This window comes from Cydia splendana, chromosome 6, assembly GCF_910591565.1.
Source record: "Cydia splendana chromosome 6, ilCydSple1.2, whole genome shotgun sequence".
Classification (NCBI taxonomy): domain Eukaryota; kingdom Metazoa; phylum Arthropoda; class Insecta; order Lepidoptera; family Tortricidae; genus Cydia; species Cydia splendana.
The window spans coordinates 20,743,327-20,763,603 of NC_085965.1; the positions used below are offsets into that span (position 1 = coordinate 20,743,327).

Sequence of the window (20,277 nt, forward strand, 5' to 3'; positions counted from 1 at the left end):
GTCTGAGTGACAGCTTTTGTGTTTGACACGGCGTCGAAGAGGTTAAATTACCCATTAGTTTTGTCAGTAGGAAAAGTCGCGAAATTAAAATTTTCTATGGTACGATAACCCTTCGCGCCTACATTTTTTAAATTTGCCGCTCTTTTCTACTGACGGCAATTGCTTGTCAGAGTATATATAGGGTGGCTAAAAAATAACTGCATTTCCGATGTCAGAGAGGTTTTGGGATTATACTGAGCAACTTTTACTATGAGACCAACCCCGAAATCGCGAAAAAAAATTTGGCTATTTCATACATTTTGGGTGGTTAATTTTCTATGGGAGGGTAAATATTTTTTTTTCAGGGTTGGTTCCATAGTATAATTTGCTCAGTATAATCCCAAAACCTCCCTAGCAACGGGAATGCCATTTCGTTTTTTAGCCACCGTGTACAGGTAAGTAGATGCCTCTCTCTCTCGGTTTGGCGAGGCGTTTCCGCCGGGAGAGGCAACAGGCTGATCCAAATCGAGGCGTTTGCATCGGGCGATTAACGTTTGTGCAGACCGATCTCCTTTGCATCCCAAAACGTTGTATGAAACGTGTGTGCACATCGGCTTTCTTATTGCGCACATTATCACCTCGAGTCACTCGAGTGTAATGACCAACGTAGCACACTTGTATCACTTACAGTGGGTTAAAACAAAATAAGTTCTTAAGTGAATGTTTTTCAACAGAACCGGAAAAAACTTCGCATTCAACGAAGAGGGGCGACGCTAGCCTTCACTAGTCTCACGAGATACTTCGGCGACGAGCTGCCGGAGAAATTACCGAAACTTTGGGAGTTCATCACGGAACCGTTCGCGAATGTCATGACTGACAGTGGTAAGTGGTAGTTTCATTATTATTTTTTGATGTAATACCTTTAAACGAGCAATTCTTGTATATTTATTTATTTATATGTATATATAATTCGGGGATCTCGGAAACGGCTCTAACGATTTCGATGAAATTTGGTATATGGGGGATTTCGATGCTTTTTTGAGTCTGAGTGATCTAGTAGTCTTCACTTTGGGAAAATGCGCATTTTTGAGTTTTTATATGTTTTCCGAGCAAAGTTCGGTGTCCCAGATATTTACTCCTTAATTAGACACTGACGCACACATATATGATTGCAGAATTTTGGGTATGGTTAAATGACGATATGGGATGAATAAAGTTGTAGAGGTTTTTGCAAAAAAAGGATCTCTTATTTTTTATTACACGTATTATAAATGCGGAACTATAAAGTGTGAGGCGTCTGTCAATGCAGAAACGGAAATTCGAAGTTTGTACTACTCGTCTTTTTCACCCGAATTTCGTCGGACCGACGTCGATTTTCGTATGAAGATCACGGTTCGTTTCTAAACGAACAACTTTATGTCGTTTCAGAGCTGGAAAGCGTCGACGTAGAAGCCTCCGAAGAGCTAATCTCCCGCCTGCAAGTATTCGAAGCGGTGTGCTCGTCGCTGGCGCCCCTCGCCTGGGAGACGGCCCGGCTCGGGCCGGGCGCGTGCGCGCGGCTGGCGCGGCACGCGCACACGGCCGTGCGCCACATGGCGGCGCGCGCGCTCGCCGCCATGGCGCGCCGAGACCCGCACCGAGTCATGGCTACCGTTGTCAAAGATGTAAGTTACTTCGCTTGTCATGTCGCTCCCTGTGAGTTCCTATAAGTGGCTGGGGCCGGGCGCGTGCGCGCGGCTGGCGCGGCACGCGCACACGGCCGTGCGCCACATGGCGGCGCGCGCGCTCGCCGCCATGGCGCGCCGAGACCCGCACCGAGTCATGGCTACCGTTGTCAAAGATGTAAGTTACTTCGCTTGTCATGTCGCTCCCTGTGAGTTCCTATAAGTGGCTGGGGCCGGGCGCGTGCGCGCGGCTGGCGCGGCACGCGCACACGGCCGTGCGCCACATGGCGGCGCGCGCGCTCGCCGCCATGGCGCGCCGAGACCCGCACCGAGTCATGGCTACCGTTGTCAAAGATGTAAGTTACTTCGCTTGTCATGTCGCTCCCTGTGAGTTCCTATAAGTGGCTGGGGCCGGGCGCGTGCGCGCGGCTGGCGCGGCACGCGCACACGGCCGTGCGCCACATGGCGGCGCGCGCGCTCGCCGCCATGGCGCGCCGAGACCCGCACCGAGTCATGGCTACCGTTGTCAAAGATGTAAGTTACTTCGCTTGTCATGTCGCTCCCTGTGAGTTCCTATAAGTGGCTGGGGCCGGGCGCGTGCGCGCGGCTGGCGCGGCACGCGCACACGGCCGTGCGCCACATGGCGGCGCGCGCGCTCGCCGCCATGGCGCGCCGAGACCCGCACCGAGTCATGGCTACCGTTGTCAAAGATGTAAGTTACTTCGCTTGTCATGTCGCTCCCTGTGAGTTCCTATAAGTGGCTGGGGCCGGGCGCGTGCGCGCGGCTGGCGCGGCACGCGCACACGGCCGTGCGCCACATGGCGGCGCGCGCGCTCGCCGCCATGGCGCGCCGAGACCCGCACCGAGTCATGGCTACCGTTGTCAAAGATGTAAGTTACTTCGCTTGTCATGTCGCTCCCTGTGAGTTCCTATAAGTGGCTGGGGCCGGGCGCGTGCGCGCGGCTGGCGCGGCACGCGCACACGGCCGTGCGCCACAAGGCGGCGCGCGCGCTCGCCGCCATGGCGCGCCGAGACCCGCACCGAGTCATGGCTACCGTTGTCAAAGATGTAAGTTACTTCGCTTGTCATGTCGCTCCCTGTGAGTTCCTATAAGTGGCTGGGGCCGGGCGCGTGCGCGCGGCTGGCGCGGCACGCGCACACGGCCGTGCGCCACATGGCGGCGCGCGCGCTCGCCGCCATGGCGCGCCGAGACCCGCACCGAGTCATGGCTACCGTTGTCAAAGATGTAAGTTACTTCGCTTGTCATGTCGCTCCCTGTGAGTTCCTATAAGTGGCTGGGGCCGGGCGCGTGCGCGCGGCTGGCGCGGCACGCGCACACGGCCGTGCGCCACATGGCGGCGCGCGCGCTCGCCGCCATGGCGCGCCGAGACCCGCACCGAGTCATGGCTACCGTTGTCAAAGATGTAAGTTACTTCGTTTTCACCACACCAGCTCGGAAAGGCTTACTTTGCACTTCAAAAACTGATAGCAAAGTTGCATTTTATTCACATGTGAGGCAAAGTAATGAAATGCAAATTTAGAGTTTTTTTCTTATGTTTGCTGGTAGGATTGACTTTTAAATGATGATTTTGGAAGATAAATATTTAATAACATTCATTTGGATTTGATTTAGTTTGATTTTGTTTGATATTTTACATTTAATATTTGCTTCGGGTTGGTGTGGTGAAAAATTTTGTGTTTCACTCGAGGGCAAATTTTGTTTAACCCTCGTGCTTTGAAACCCTCGCAACGCTCAAGATTCCACTTCTCGAACCACTCGCTACGCTCGTGGTTCAATTTTAGAATCTTTCGCTTACTCGGGTATCAATATTAGCACGAGCGGTTAAACAACAACTTTGCCCCCTTGTAAAACAAATAACTATTGTCATGTCGCTACCTGTGAGTTCCTCCCTGGAAGTGGCTTCCTGTATCTAATTTATTGTTTAATGTTAATGTCACAGCTGTTGGATCTTGGAGGCCATTTAGGCCTAAGTAGCCTACCGATCACCTCTCCTGTCACCTCTCCTGTCACTCGATCCTCTATTTACCTTGAGAGCGATAGCGCGTCGCGCGCTTCCATGTACGAGACAAATGTCTCTTTCACTCCTATTATGAAAGCACGAACACGTTCACTTTGGTTACAAATATTCAAAGCCGCATTATTCATCGCTAATTAATTGCTACACCCGCACTCTGCTTTAACACCATAAATGTAAAATACAAAATATTTTTTAAGAGTCTGAACAGGAGAAAATTTACCAAATTGGAAAATATTTCCCTTACCTAAATATTCTCCAAAATATTTACAAATTTTCTACCTTCCACCATGTATCGATACGATACGATCCTAACATAATATGAATATTGCAGCTGGTGCCAGCCCTGAGTGACATGAGCGCCGTCCGCGTCCGCTGCGGCAGCGCCGAGGCTCTGTCCAGGGTTGTCGAAGCATTGCAACTGCAAGTGGTGCCCTACATAGCATTGCTCGTCATACCTCTATTAGGTAAATAGACATGATTTTATTCACATGCGTGCAATTTTTTACACGAACTGGCTATGGCCTACAGTAACTTCAATAAGGCTTGTGACTTCTCAAGATAATATAAAAATTTTACCTTCCAATAAAATTGATATTATGTTTCCTTCTACGTCAGAGATGTTCATTGAGAGAGTAACGCGATCGGTGACCGACAGATGCCGCTAGCGTCTTTGTAGTCGCTCCGCCCCACGCCGTGACGTTGTTCCGCTTCCCCTCCCTGCAAACCGTTGCTCGCTTCCCGCGACTCGCCGCCACCATGTCATTGTTGAGGAGAAGTACCGTCGGCATAAAAGTAGCCTAGTAGCCTGCCAGGAAGTCATTACTCACATCTCTGACGTAGAAGGAAACATAATATCAATTTTATTGGAAGGTTAAATTTTTATATTATGTGTTCCGTACTCTACGTCAGAGATGTTCATTGAGACCTGTTTATTATCTCCTGGTGGCGAGTCAGCGGGCGTGCAAGCGTTAGGGCTACACCTACTGTCATGGAACTCAGAGAAAGAATAAATATATACGCCTTATTGCAACCCATGAAATCATTAGTGACTCGTTATAATGATGCATTACAGGAAATTGTGAATTTAAATTGTAATCCCAGGTTCGAATCTGACGTTAAACTGGTTTGAGAGATTTCTCATTCGAAATCGCATCCGATCCGCAGAATCTCGGCGATAGAATGGTCTAAAGGAGAGTCATGTTCCCAATTAACTTAAGCCAAAATATCGCTAATTGGATAGATTTCCAGCCAATTTAGTGATTAAGTACATCGTGGATCGAAAGAAATCTTAAGCGAGGTCGGCTTGGATGAGACTGTGGCTGAAAGCGCAGTGTCCCCTAACATTTTGTGTAATTCTCACAAGTTGACGTACCCAGACTACCTACTTACTGGGTCTATACTTTATTCCGGAGCTTCTAAGAGTCCAATCGGTAAGACACGTTATCTGGTTTAGAGCCGAATTTCGGACATAAAATAATAGCGTGAACGTTATCTATGTAATTGCCCGGGCTACAGTATAGTAGACTATAAGGTCATTGACCCTGCGGCCTGATGCTAACAGTAAAAATACGGCAGCTCTTCTATATAGGTACGTTGTAGGGCTATTCAAATTAGGGCAAGTAGATTTCTCGCGTCCCAAGCTGGTGGTTTGGGAGGCGCTGGTCTCGCTATTAATGGCGTTGGAAGAAGGCATAGTGTCCGATAGTGGTTCACATACAGCGCTTGTTACAGGCTTATGAACAAGTCTCGTTCTGAAAGCTAACATGGGCAATATAAATATATGTCTGAGATAGTTCGCTACTTCACTGGATATTAGAGGTACCTGGCAGTCGATCTTATTTTTGATGCACCATGAAGACCATTTCTACATTGTGGGCGTACAGGCGGCCTAGAGAGTTGCGTCTCGTTCGCTATGTAGCGTTAGCCCTTGGCATGTTGCATGCATGCGCCAGTCACGCCAGTAGGTACATCACAGCGGACGTCACTTCTGATCCGGCCAGCTCGGTGTTGGAGCGTCCTATCTGACAGGATCTACGCCTCATTCTTAAGGTCGTTGACTCTTAAGGGAGGGCGGTCTGACGCTTTGTTCACTAGGACCGCCAGTAAATTGCAAGCTTACCACAGCTGCGTGAAGACTCTCCTTATCACGCCGTCACAGGTAACAGACTAGGCTGGGAGGTGGAGACATCCATACCAAGTCGTATCACCGGCAGCTGCCAGAAGCGAAGTGGTAGCAGTTCAAAGAGTCTGTTAAGAAATACCGTGACACAGTGCGAAGGCTCTCGAAATCGGAGGCTGGCCAACAAGGCGCCTATCAGGCGCAGATAGTCTCGGCGGCTTCTGGGCGTAGCTGCCACTCGGGCGCGCAGTGACTTCTTGATAAACCGTCGCCCTCGGGGGTTGTACCGACCTAGTAAGTAGCAAGGAACCAGCGCGACCTGTAGACGATCTGCTGGCATCAGCAGTTTTTGCGACAGCCGTGGTAACGGAGGGGATGTAGTGTCGCCGTCGTTTTATGTATACTGTAGTGGTGCGGTTGTATGTTTACACTTCTGTCGTCAGCGCTGCAGATGTGGCCCGTTAACGGTTACTCTTCACTGTAAGGGCCTTACCTCGTACATTGTCTACCAATATTGGAGGCTGTAACGGACTGCTTGCATAAGATGAGGAAGGAAGTGGCGCGAGGCTTTCGGCAGCTTCGTGTTGCTGTGGACTGCGAAGGTGTCACCTTCCTCCATGAACTAAAGTTTGCGAGTTTGAGACTGAACAGGAGGCATTGAGTCTCATTTCTGCGAGAAACTCGGCAGCAAGGCAGGCCTGTATGTCGCGAAAAAGAAAACTATCAATCGGGGTGTTGTGCCGCGTGTCCCACGTGATGTCTAGGAGCGTGATAGTCTAATTCGCTTTACCCGAAGAAACACCCTATATCGAGATAGTATAGGGGTATGGTAGCATGCTTTTAAGGAAATCGAACTAATGAAATCAAGTCTAAAATCGATTTTGGCGCTTGCGTATCAAAACTGTTTCGATAAAGTCGAAGACAGACAGATGGAAACTGCTGGAGTCCTCCTGGCCCCTCTCTCTTAGCACCGGAAACTCAAGCTTGTTCAGGCGCAGCGGGTTTATTTGTCCCATTTTGTTTATTAGGGGCTTGGCGCACGAGTTCGTCTTTGTAAGACGGAACTTAAGCTGGAGAGCGCGGGCAAGCAGAGATAATTATGTGAAGTCTGCAGACCTTTTCGATGCCTTTCACCTCGGTTTTGGGCGGTCGCACAGGGCCTTGTCGCTAGCTGTTCTTCGGTTGGATCACTCCATGGCCTCGAGAAGTCGTAGGAACCTCGAAGCGGCACGGCCCCACGTCGATCAGCACCTTTATGAAGCCCGGGAACACGACGTATTTTCCTCTGAGTATCGACATATCTTACCGCTTTCAACTCCGGGCAGTCGAGCCACGCTAGGACGAGGCTCCTTACGACCTTGTCTGCCGTCGCCGGAGGATTCCTTAAACGAAACCAAGAGCTTAGCGGTCTGTTCGTGCTATAGCTATAGGCGCCTGCGTACCTCAATGGGACCACGTGGACAGGACAAAACTGATACTGTGGCGCCCAGCGCAGCTTGGTGGGCAGCATCGGCGGCAGGTAAGTTCGCGGTGGTATTCTTGCGAACAGAACATGGGCGCCATTGCAAGGGACGACATCGTCGTGGTTGCAGCATCGGTGGACAGCATCGACGTGATTGTCGGTGCCATCATGGCAACCGCCGCCGCTCAGGAGGCGCCGGTGCGTGAAGCTAGAGGCGCCATCGTGGCGGCCGGCTCGGGAGGCACCACTGCGTGAGACCGGGCGGCGCTATCATGGCGGCCGCCACTGGTTCGGGAGGCGCTGGTGCGTGAGGCGAGGACCCATCGTGGCGGCCCGCTTCGGTAACGATTTTAGCAGCATGGAATGTGAAAATTAATTTAGCAAGAAAAAGTGGGTAGAATCGAGAAGCACCGTTCGATGACTTCGATCGCGAGACCGCCAAAAGACTAATATGTAGTAGCGATCTCTGCTATATCTCACTATTTAATCGACCGAGCTTTGGATCGGAAATGTTAAAACACCATGCTGCAAAAATATACGCAAAAAAAATATTTGCGGACCATCGGTCAGACGGTCGACGAAACAAAGACATGGTGGCGGCGAGTCGCGGGAAGCGAGCAACGGTTTGCAGGGAGGGGAAGCGGAACAACGTCACGGCGTGGGGCGGAGCGACTACAAAGACGCTAGCGGCATCTGTCGGTCACCGATCGCGTTACTCTCTCAATGAACATCTCTGACGTAGAGTACGGAACACATAATATAAATACTTAAATACAACACATGTATATACATCTATCTTACATCTATGACTCAGGAACAAATATCCGTTCTCATCTCATCACACAAATAAATGTCCTTACCAGGATTTGAAGGATGACTATTAGCTTCATAGGCAGGGTCACTACCCATTAGTCTAGACTGGTCGTCGTCTCGTCTTAATTCCAATGCAAGATGCTCAATTTTGAAATTTTATCTTGTCAAACTGTTGAGTCTAAGTGTGCAAATGCAAAATCATTCTGATATCATAACGCTGCAATAAAAAATGAACACATTTCTTATTACTCGTAGGTCGTATGAGCGATCACTGCGAAGCCGTCCGCGTGATGTCCACTCGCTGCTTCGCTTCCCTCATACAGCTCATGCCACTAGACGGCGCTGCGCCCGAACCAGAAGGGTTATCTCCAGAACTACGGACACGGCGGCTTAGCGACAAGCGCTTTCTGGATCAACTGTTCAATCCTCGCTCTATTCAAGACTACAAAGTACCAGTGCCTGTGGCTGCAGAACTAAGGAGCTATCAGCAGGTTAGTTATCCAACTCATGTCACTAGACGGCGCTGCGCCCGAACCAGAGGGCTTATCTACAGAACTATGGGCACGGCGGCTTAGCGACAAGCGCTTTTTCGATCAACTGTTCAATCCTCGCTCTATTCAAGACTACAAAGTACCAGTGCCTGTGGCTGCAGAACTAAGGAGCTATCAGCAGGTTAGTTATCCAACTCATGTCACTAGACGGCGCTGCGCCCGAACCAGAGGGCTTATCTACAGAACTACGGGCACGGCGGCTTAGCGACAAGCGCTTTATCGATCAACTGTTCAATCCTCGCTCTATTCAAGACTACAAAGTACCAGTGCCTGTGGCTGCAGAACTAAGGAGCTATCAGCAGGTTAGTTATCCAACTCATGTCACTAGACGGCGCTGCGCCCGAACCAGAGGGCTTATCTACAGAACTACGGGCACGGCGGCTTAGCGACAAGCGCTTTTTCGATCAACTGTTCAATCCTCGCTCTATTCAAGACTACAAAGTACCAGTGCCTGTGGCTGCAGAACTAAGGAGCTATCAGCAGGTTAGTTATCCAACTCATGTCACTAGACGGCGCTGCGCCCGAACCAGAGGGCTTATCTACAGAACTACGGGCACGGCGGCTTAGCGACAAGCGCTTTATCGATCAACTGTTCAATCCTCGCTCTATTCAAGACTACAAAGTACCAGTGCCTGTGGCTGCAGAACTAAGGAGCTATCAGCAGGTTAGTTATCCAACTCATGTCACTAGACGGCGCTGCGCCCGAACCAGAGGGCTTATCTACAGAACTATGGGCACGGCGGCTTAGCGACAAGCGCTTTTTCGATCAACTGTTCAATCCTCGCTCTATTCAAGACTACAAAGTACCAGTGCCTGTGGCTGCAGAACTAAGGAGCTATCAGCAGGTTAGTTATCCAACTCATGTCACTAGACGGCGCTGCGCCCGAACCAGAGGGCTTATCTACAGAACTACGGGCACGGCGGCTTAGCGACAAGCGCTTTATCGATCAACTGTTCAATCCTCGCTCTATTCAAGACTACAAAGTACCAGTGCCTGTGGCTGCAGAACTAAGGAGCTATCAGCAGGTTAGTTATCCAACTCATGTCACTAGACGGCGCTGCGCCCGAACCAGAGGGCTTATCTACAGAACTATGGGCACGGCGGCTTAGCGACAAGCGCTTTTTCGATCAACTGTTCAATCCTCGCTCTATTCAAGACTACAAAGTACCAGTGCCTGTGGCTGCAGAACTAAGGAGCTATCAGCAGGTTAGTTATCCAACTCATGTCACTAGACGGCGCTGCGCCCGAACCAGAGGGCTTATCTACAGAACTACGGGCACGGCGGCTTAGCGACAAGCGCTTTATCGATCAACTGTTCAATCCTCGCTCTATTCAAGACTACAAAGTACCAGTGCCTGTGGCTGCAGAACTAAGGAGCTATCAGCAGGTTAGTTATCCAACTCATGTCACTAGACGGCGCTGCGCCCGAACCAGAGGGCTTATCTACAGAACTACGGGCACGGCGGCTTAGCGACAAGCGCTTTTTCGATCAACTGTTCAATCCTCGCTCTATTCAAGACTACAAAGTACCAGTGCCTGTGGCTGCAGAACTAAGGAGCTATCAGCAGGTTAGTTATCCAACTCATGTCACTAGACGGCGCTGCGCCCGAACCAGAGGGCTTATCTACAGAACTACGGGCACGGCGGCTTAGCGACAAGCGCTTTATCGATCAACTGTTCAATCCTCGCTCCATCCAGGATTATAAAGTCCCTGTGCCTGTGGTTGCTGAACTAAGGAGCTACCAGCAGGTCAGTGAACAATGTCGCTAGATGGCCGAGCAGGAAGGCCTGTCTTCAGAACTACGGGCGAGGCGGCTTAGCGACAAGCGCTTCTTCAATCAACTGTTCAATCCGCGCTCCATCCAGGATTATAAAGTCCCTGTGCCTGTGGCTGCTGTGCTGATGTAGGTATGTAGTCGGTTGAAAGAATTAATGACAAGCACTTCCGACCAGCTGTTGGATCCTCGCTCCGCTCAAGAGTTACTAGGAAGTCAGTCATCCGACTTACATTGCTGGTTGGTAAAAAACCATGATGTTTGATTTGCGTTCCGTTCTGTTGCGTCAAGACTGCGTTCAGGGTCGGTAATGCTTTATGTATTTACATTTGACGTTAAGACTGTTGACATAATCGTGCGATCGTCGAGATCAGATTCGACTTCTTATGCATCTCTTTTTAACATACGAAATCGTGTTTATTTTGACTAACGAATATATCATTTCAGGCGGGCGTGAACTGGCTACGCTTCCTCAATGAGTACAGACTGCACGGCGTGCTGTGCGACGACATGGGTCTGGGCAAGACGCTGCAGTCCATCGTGGTGGTGGCGTCCTCGCACGCCGAGCGCGCCGCGCGCCGCGACCACGACGCGCCTAGTCTTGTAGTCTGCCCGCCCACGCTCACAGGTAAATAATCACTACATACTCATTTCAGCCTTTGATCCTCTGTCCACCGCGACAGTCTCTCGTGCGTTCACTGGCTACGCGTCCTCAACGGATACAAACTACAAGGCGTGCTCTCCGACGACATGGGTCTGGGCAAGACGCTACAGTCTAGTGGTGGCCTCCTCGCATGCCGAGCGCGCCCCGCGGCGGGAGGCGATTCTTTCGTCCGTAAGGGTGGTATTCCATCTGTCCAATTTCTTTGTCCAATGTCAGTGCGTCTCACTCTCTTATTAAAGCAAAATGTGAGACGCAATACACATTGAACAAAGAAATTGGATAGGTGGAATACCACCCTAATGCGCTATCTTAGGTTAGGGCTAAGGCGGGAACAATGGCTTACTCACAGATTAACTCACATTTATAGACGGGTAAACAAAGGTAATATAAAATAAATTCGCGATAGACCCGTCTATAAATGTGAGTTAATAAATGGCTTACTTTACCTAATTTCTACACGAGAGAAGCAAATAGTCATTTGCCTGCCTGCTAATATACAGCAGAAACATTCAGTAATCGAACAAATTCAAATGGATGAGCAATGATTATTATAGCACGCGAGGGTGCCACATCATAGAGCTATATTTGAGCGACTGAGCCACTGTTCGAACTGAACCACTGTTCCCGTCTTCTCCCTATACTAATTTCTCTCCTTATTCCAAAAAAAAATACAATTATTTTATTTTTTCCAGGGCACTGGGTGTTCGAAGTAAACAAGTTCATCTCCAGCAAGTATCTAAAGCCGCTGCAGTACGTGGGCCCGCCGGTGGAGCGTGAGCGGCTACGCAGCCATGTGAAGAACTTCAACCTGATTGTGGCTTCCTACGACATCGTACGGAAGGACATTGACTTCTTCAGGTAAGTCATCTTTAGGATATAACCTGGTACTCACTGAAATAAATTGTATAGAATTAGTTTCTACTAGCAATTTAGTTAAAGATATCACAAATGGTACTTACAGATATTACGCAATTAGTACCTTCTGGCGACTTGATGCTAAAATGCAAAATGCATAAAGACCGTGCGCGTAGGAGAATCTGTCGGTGTGGTCTAAATCGAAAATGCATACTTGACATTGAAATTTCACGCCAAAAGTGTCGTACAAATTTACGTACGCCATCTTTAAGATATGTCCTTTTGCACTTGTTTTTTTTCGCAAAATATGGTCAATAATGACACTTTGGAAGTTTTTATTTATTTGTTGACTTATTTGTTTGTGTTCAGCGCCATCAAGTGGAACTACTGCATCTTAGACGAGGGCCACGTGATCAAGAACGGCAAGACGAAGGCGTTCAAAGCCATAAAGCAACTAGTCGCTAACCATAGGTTAATATTGTCCGGAACGCCCATACAGGTCAGTACATATTAAAATATTGCTATTACATTATTTACACGTGGGTCAAAATTCTTTTCGTTGTCTTGTTTTTTGTCCTCAAAAAATGTGAGGAAGTGGAGCTTTTTGTGTGGGATGAAATTTAGTTTTTAATTTATCTCTAAAGAATTATAACCGCTAGAAAGACATGCAATAGCACTCAACTTTTTTTATTTATTTGATAAAAGATAAAAATAGAAGCGTGACAGAGTTGTCAGAACATGATAACGAAAATAATTATGACCCACGTGCGGTGCGGCGTTGAATAGATTATGTAGGAAGTGAACTTAATCTCCATCTTAAATAATTGTCGCAGCTAAGATTTCGAGGTTATTTCACCCGAACTCAAAGGCTTATTACCACTTCATCGATTCTTGCTATACTCAGTGCCAGTTGTATCTTCCGTACTTGACGGACTGGTCAACGTCACACGGTGTACCGCGGCTGTTTGCTATGTGCCGCGGCGGTTTACTATGAAACTCCATACAATAGAATTTAGCGAACTCTTTAACGAAGACAGTTTGGTGCAATCGACCCTAAGACGACGGTCTGTTACAGATCTCCCCAGGGGCGTATTTACCCTAGGGCCATCCGGGCCATGGCCCGGGGCGCCAATCCGCCAGGGGCGGCATATGGGCCGTATGGCGCCCCTGGCGAATTGCATTTTGTTTTTCTTCCTTGACTTCTGGGGCGGCGAAACGTATTGGCCCGGGGCGCGAAATTTCAAAATACGCCCCTGGATCTCCCAGTTCGTATGATTACCGCAAATATTTCACGTAGCAAAATTTGCTAAGTTATTTTTAAATTTTTACTACCAGCAGCCTAACTAAACATTGATGATCTTTTAGAACAATGTGCTGGAGCTGTGGTCGCTGTTTGACTTCCTGATGCCCGGCCTCCTCGGCACCGAGCGGCAGTTCACCGCGCGCTACTCGCGGCCCATCCTGCTCGCGCGCGACGCCAAGGCCACGCCGCTGCAGCTGCAGGCCGGCGCGCTGGCCTGCGAGGCGCTGCACCGACAGGTACCTTATTACCACGACATAAGGTCCAATACATACCTCACGAACAGTTCACCGCGCGCTACTCGCGGCCCATCCTGCTCGCGCGCGACGCCAAGGCCACGCCGCTGCAGCTGCAGGCCGGCGCGCTGGCCTGCGAGGCGCTGCACCGACAGGTACCTTATTACCACGACATAAGGTCCAATACATACCTCACGAACAGTTCACCGCGCGCTACTCGCGGCCCATCCTGCTCGCGCGCGACGCCAAGGCCACGCCGCTGCAGCTGCAGGCCGGCGCGCTGGCCTGCGAGGCGCTGCACCGACAGGTACCTTATTACCACGACATAAGGTCCAATACATACCTCACGAACAGTTCACCGCGCGCTACTCGCGGCCCATCCTGCTCGCGCGCGACGCCAAGGCCACGCCGCTGCAGCTGCAGGCCGGCGCGCTGGCCTGCGAGGCGCTGCACCGACAGGTACCTTATTACCACGACATAAGGTCCAATACATACCTCACGAACAGTTCACCGCGCGCTACTCGCGGCCCATCCTGCTCGCGCGCGACGCCAAGGCCACGCCGCTGCAGCTGCAGGCCGGCGCGCTGGCCTGCGAGGCGCTGCACCGACAGGTACCTTATTACCACGACATAAGGTCCAATACATACCTCACGAACAGTTCACCGCGCGCTACTCGCGGCCCATCCTGCTCGCGCGCGACGCCAAGGCCACGCCGCTGCAGCTGCAGGCCGGCGCGCTGGCCTGCGAGGCGCTGCACCGACAGGTACCTTATTACCACGACATAAGGTCCAATACATACCTCACGAACAGTTCACCGCGCGCTACTCGCGGCCCATCCTGCTCGCGCGCGACGCCAAGGCCACGCCGCTGCAGCTGCAGGCCGGCGCGCTGGCCTGCGAGGCGCTGCACCGACAGGTACCTTATTACCACGACATAAGGTCCAATACATACCTCACGAACAGTTCACCGCGCGCTACTCGCGGCCCATCCTGCTCGCGCGCGACGCCAAGGCCACGCCGCTGCAGCTGCAGGCCGGCGCGCTGGCCTGCGAGGCGCTGCACCGACAGGTACCTTATTACCACGACATAAGGTCCAATACATACCTCACGAACAGTTCACCGCGCGCTACTCGCGGCCCATCCTGCTCGCGCGCGACGCCAAGGCCACGCCGCTGCAGCTGCAGGCCGGCGCGCTGGCCTGCGAGGCGCTGCACCGACAGGTACCTTATTACCACGACATAAGGTCCAATACATACCTCACGAACAGTTCACCGCGCGCTACTCGCGGCCCATCCTGCTCGCGCGCGACGCCAAGGCCACGCCGCTGCAGCTGCAGGCCGGCGCGCTGGCCTGCGAGGCGCTGCACCGACAGGTACCTTATTACCACGACATAAGGTCCAATACATACCTCACGAACAGTTCACCGCGCGCTACTCGCGGCCCATCCTGCTCGCGCGCGACGCCAAGGCCACGCCGCTGCAGCTGCAGGCCGGCGCGCTGGCCTGCGAGGCGCTGCACCGACAGGTACCTTATTACCACGACATAAGGTCCAATACATACCTCACGAACAGTTCACCGCGCGCTACTCGCGGCCCATCCTGCTCGCGCGCGACGCCAAGGCCACGCCGCTGCAGCTGCAGGCCGGCGCGCTGGCCTGCGAGGCGCTGCACCGACAGGTACCTTATTACCACGACATAAGGTCCAATACATACCTCACGAACAGTTCACCGCGCGCTACTCGCGGCCCATCCTGCTCGCGCGCGACGCCAAGGCCACGCCGCTGCAGCTGCAGGCCGGCGCGCTGGCCTGCGAGGCGCTGCACCGACAGGTACCTTATTACCACGACATAAGGTCCAATACATACCTCACGAACAGTTCACCGCGCGCTACTCGCGGCCCATCCTGCTCGCGCGCGACGCCAAGGCCACGCCGCTGCAGCTGCAGGCCGGCGCGCTGGCCTGCGAGGCGCTGCACCGACAGGTACCTTATTACCACGACATAAGGTCCAATACATACCTCACGAACAGTTCACCGCGCGCTACTCGCGGCCCATCCTGCTCGCGCGCGACGCCAAGGCCACGCCGCTGCAGCTGCAGGCCGGCGCGCTGGCCTGCGAGGCGCTGCACCGACAGGTACCTTATTACCACGACATAAGGTCCAATACATACCTCACGAACAGTTCACCGCGCGCTACTCGCGGCCCATCCTGCTCGCGCGCGACGCCAAGGCCACGCCGCTGCAGCTGCAGGCCGGCGCGCTGGCCTGCGAGGCGCTGCACCGACAGGTACCTTATTACCACGACATAAGGTCCAATACATACCTCACGAACAGTTCACCGCGCGCTACTCGCGGCCCATCCTGCTCGCGCGCGACGCCAAGGCCACGCCGCTGCAGCTGCAGGCCGGCGCGCTGGCCTGCGAGGCGCTGCACCGACAGGTACCTTATTACCACGACATAAGGTCCAATACATACCTCACGAACAGTTCACCGCGCGCTACTCGCGGCCCATCCTGCTCGCGCGCGACGCCAAGGCCACGCCGCTGCAGCTGCAGGCCGGCGCGCTGGCCTGCGAGGCGCTGCACCGACAGGTACCTTATTACCACGACATAAGGTCCAATACATACCTCACGAACAGTTCACCGCGCGCTACTCGCGGCCCATCCTGCTCGCGCGCGACGCCAAGGCCACGCCGCTGCAGCTGCAGGCCGGCGCGCTGGCCTGCGAGGCGCTGCACCGACAGGTACCTTATTACCACGACATAAGGTCCAATACATACCTCACGAACAGTTCACCGCGCGCTACTCGCGGCCCATCCTGCTCGCGCGCGACGCCAAGGCCACGCCGCTGCAGCTGCAGGCCGGCGCGCTGGCCTGCGAGGCGCTGCACCGACAGGTACCTTATTACCACGACATAAGGTCCAATACATACCTCACGAACAGTTCACCGCGCGCTACTCGCGGCCCATCCTGCTCGCGCGCGACGCCAAGGCCACGCCGCTGCAGCTGCAGGCCGGCGCGCTGGCCTGCGAGGCGCTGCACCGACAGGTACCTTATTACCACGACATAAGGTCCAATACATACCTCACGAACAGTTCACCGCGCGCTACTCGCGGCCCATCCTGCTCGCGCGCGACGCCAAGGCCACGCCGCTGCAGCTGCAGGCCGGCGCGCTGGCCTGCGAGGCGCTGCACCGACAGGTACCTTATTACCACGACATAAGGTCCAATACATACCTCACGAACAGTTCACCGCGCGCTACTCGCGGCCCATCCTGCTCGCGCGCGACGCCAAGGCCACGCCGCTGCAGCTGCAGGCCGGCGCGCTGGCCTGCGAGGCGCTGCACCGACAGGTACCTTATTACCACGACATAAGGTCCAATACATACCTCACGAACAGTTCACCGCGCGCTACTCGCGGCCCATCCTGCTCGCGCGCGACGCCAAGGCCACGCCGCTGCAGCTGCAGGCCGGCGCGCTGGCCTGCGAGGCGCTGCACCGACAGGTACCTTATTACCACGACATAAGGTCCAATACATACCACACGAACAGTTCACCGCGCGCTACTCGCGGCCCATCCTGCTCGCGCGCGACGCCAAGGCCACGCCGCTGCAGCTGCAGGCCGGCGCGCTGGCCTGCGAGGCGCTGCACCGACAGGTACCTTATTACCACGACATAAGGTCCATTACATACCACACGAACAGTTCACCGCGCCAGGCGTGGCTCATTCACTCCGCGATTTCGTCGCGTCGCTACAAGTACATGCGGCCCACGCCAATTTTGGTGTCTAGCCATTGTAGTTGCCGCGCACCGCTACGGAACGGACGGCTGCTCGCGCTTGCGCCACCTAGCGGTCATATCTGTCGTAATAGAGTGAACTCTAACAAAACAAGTATATTCTTCCCCTTCTTCTATTCTTCCTTCTGTACCTAGTACTATTATTTATTCTGTGACCACGCGCTACTCTCGATCAATCCTGCTAGCGCGTAATGCCAAGTCCATATCGCTACTGCTGAGAGAAACTGAGACCCAAGCAAATTAATCGACTAATAATGTCGACGCTTTACTGCCGAAGCGTTAATTCCGAAACTTGTGTAAATACTCATTCCGCGATCTGCGGGATCAGCACGGTTCCATTTTTATCGACTATCACTATGCGCGTCCCTTTCGCACTTACATACTTGTTAGAACGTGACAGGCATGGTGACAAGGGATAAAAACGCGACCGTGCTAAGCCGCCTGGACGCTAACGTAGCGTAGCGGTAGCGGTTCGATAAACAAGCGTTAAGAGATAGAAATTCATCAAATGTATGAAATATCGCTTGTCGCTCCGCTGCTTGTTGTCATCCAGTCCGTGGTCTTAGCAAATATACAGGGCCATTTTGTAATCCGGGATCTAACACCATGACTCGTTCCAGGTGCTCCCATTCCTACTGCGGCGCGTAAAGGAAGACGTGCTAAAGGAACTCCCGCCGAAGATCACACAAGACTACTATTGCGAGCTGTCAACTCTCCAGAGGCGTCTGTACGAGCAGTTCAGCAAGCACCTGCCGCCGCAGGTCACCCGCCAGCAACACGTGTTCCAGGTCAGTATTCTGTACACCCGGGCTAACTAACATCACACGAGGCTACTACTGCGAGCTGTCGCCTCTCCAGAGGCGTCTGTACGAGCAGTTCAGCAAGCACCTGCCGCCGCAGGTCACCCGCCAGCAACACGTGTTCCAGGTCAGTATTCTGTACACCCGGGCTAACTAACATCACACGAGGCTACTACTGCGAGCTGTCGCCTCTCCAGAGGCGTCTGTACGAGCAGTTCAGCAAGCACCTGCCGCCGCAGGTCACCCGCCAGCAACACGTGTTCCAGGTCAGTATTCTGTACACCCGGGCTAACTAACATCACACGAGGCTACTACTGCGAGCTGTCGCCTCTCCAGAGGCGTCTGTACGAGCAGTTCAGCAAGCACCTGCCGCCGCAGGTCACCCGCCAGCAACACGTGTTCCAGGTCGGTATTCTGTACACCCGGGCTAGCTAACATCACACGAGGCTACTACTGCGAGCTGTCGCCTCTCCAGAGGCGTCTGTACGAGCAGTTCAGCAAGCACCTGCCGCCGCAGGTCGCCCGCCAGCAACACGTGTTGCAGGTAGGTATTCTGTACACCCGGGCTAGCTAACATCACACGAGGCTACTACTGCGAGCTGTTGCCTCTCCAGAGGCGTCTGTACGAGCAGTTCAGCAAGCACCTGCCGCCGCAGGTCGCCCGCCAGCAACACGTGTTGCAGATCGGTATTCTGTACACCCGGGCTAGCTAACATCACACGAGGCTACTACTGCGAGCTGTTGCCTCTCCAGAGGCGTCTGTACGAGCAGTTCAGCAAGCACCTGCCGCCGCGGGTCACCCGCCAGCAACACGTGTTCCAGGTCGGTATTCTGTACACCCGGGCTAGCTAACATCACACGAGGCTACTACTGCGAGCTGTCGCCTCTCCAGAGGCTTCTGTATGAGCAGTTCGGTATTCTGTACACGATGGCTATGGCCAACCAAGAGACGATCAATCGTTTATAGAGAACGCCAATCGTAACTTAAATGTATGGAAATGATCATATGATGTTTCCTTGGCATTTATCACCCCGATACATCCTTGTTCTGTCAATGGAGAGAAAAATGTGGTAACTATGTATGGGATGCATACAGACTTACAGATCTATTATAGTGCATAAGTTTTTTTCCATCGTATTTTATACACACGGAAACGTACGAACGTGTCTCGCTATTTGGTACAAAAAGTACTGAGGTTGATTGAAGTAGCATGACAAATATGAACGTTTCCGAGATAATACGATGGAAAACAATTATGCACTACATCTCTACTGCGATTCAACTTTCAGTAGAAGTGTGAGATACGAGATATTTTCAAAGTAGTGACTAATATAGGTATTGCAATTGTAAATAATATCAAATTTGTTTGTCTCCCTCCAGTTCCTCCACTACCTGCAGAACGTGTGCAACCACCCGAAGCTGGTGCTGACGCCGGAGCACCCCGAGTACAGCAAGATACAGCAGCAGCTGGCCGCGCAGCGCTCCAGCCTCGACGACATCGACCACGCCGCCAAGCTGCCCGCTCTCAAGTACGTTGTCTCGTCTTATTGTTCCTCCACTACCTGCAGAACGTGTGCAACCACCCGAAGCTGGTGCTGACGCCGGAGCACCCCGAGTACAGCAAGATACAGCAGCAGCTGGCCGCGCAGCGCTCCAGCCTCGACGACATCGACCACGCCGAAAAGCTGCCCGCTCTCAAGTACGTTGTCTCGTCTTATTGTTCCTCCACTACCTGCAGAACGTGTGCAACCACCCGAAGCTGGTGCTGACGCCGGAGCACCCCGAGTACAGCAAGATCCAGCAGCAGCTGGCCGCGCAGCGCTCCAGCCTCGACGACATCGACCACGCCGCCAAGCTGCCCGCTCTCAAGTACATTTGACTAAGATTTTTTATACTACGGTAGCCAGCCAGCTAGGCCAGAGCTGACATCTTTTACATTCCTTTTAAGAACACCATACAGTAAACCGCAGTCTACAGCATACATCGGGGTTTTTGGTGCGGGAATGTTTTACACCCAAAAAATAGGTAAAAACTGTAAAAACTTATACTATTGTAACATTTGGAGTTTACTACCTACTTTTAATTCATAGTTTGGTATATTAGTTTACAATAAGCAAAGTTATAAACACACGAAATAATACCCGCACCAAAAACCCCGATGTGTGTTCTACCTACAGTAAGAGATATTCGCAGCGAAAGGGCAGTCGCCAACCGCTAATATGGTAG

The 20,277-nt window shown here is 52.6% G+C and overlaps 1 protein-coding gene across 1 annotated transcript in view; it reads left to right on the forward strand.

Moving 5' to 3' along the window:
* LOC134791775 (TATA-binding protein-associated factor 172) overlaps positions 1 to 20,277 on the forward strand; it is a 64,814-nt gene that overhangs the window by 39,367 nt on the left and 5,170 nt on the right. The window contains exons 14-23 of the mRNA XM_063762930.1: positions 714 to 861; positions 1,408 to 1,643; positions 4,014 to 4,146; positions 8,332 to 8,567; positions 10,851 to 11,031; positions 11,760 to 11,925; positions 12,292 to 12,421; positions 13,288 to 13,461; positions 17,871 to 18,038; positions 19,432 to 19,580. Coding sequence (XP_063619000.1) covers positions 714 to 861; positions 1,408 to 1,643; positions 4,014 to 4,146; positions 8,332 to 8,567; positions 10,851 to 11,031; positions 11,760 to 11,925; positions 12,292 to 12,421; positions 13,288 to 13,461; positions 17,871 to 18,038; positions 19,432 to 19,580 — 1,721 coding nt within the window. The remainder of the gene's footprint in view (positions 1 to 713; positions 862 to 1,407; positions 1,644 to 4,013; positions 4,147 to 8,331; positions 8,568 to 10,850; positions 11,032 to 11,759; positions 11,926 to 12,291; positions 12,422 to 13,287; positions 13,462 to 17,870; positions 18,039 to 19,431; positions 19,581 to 20,277) is intronic.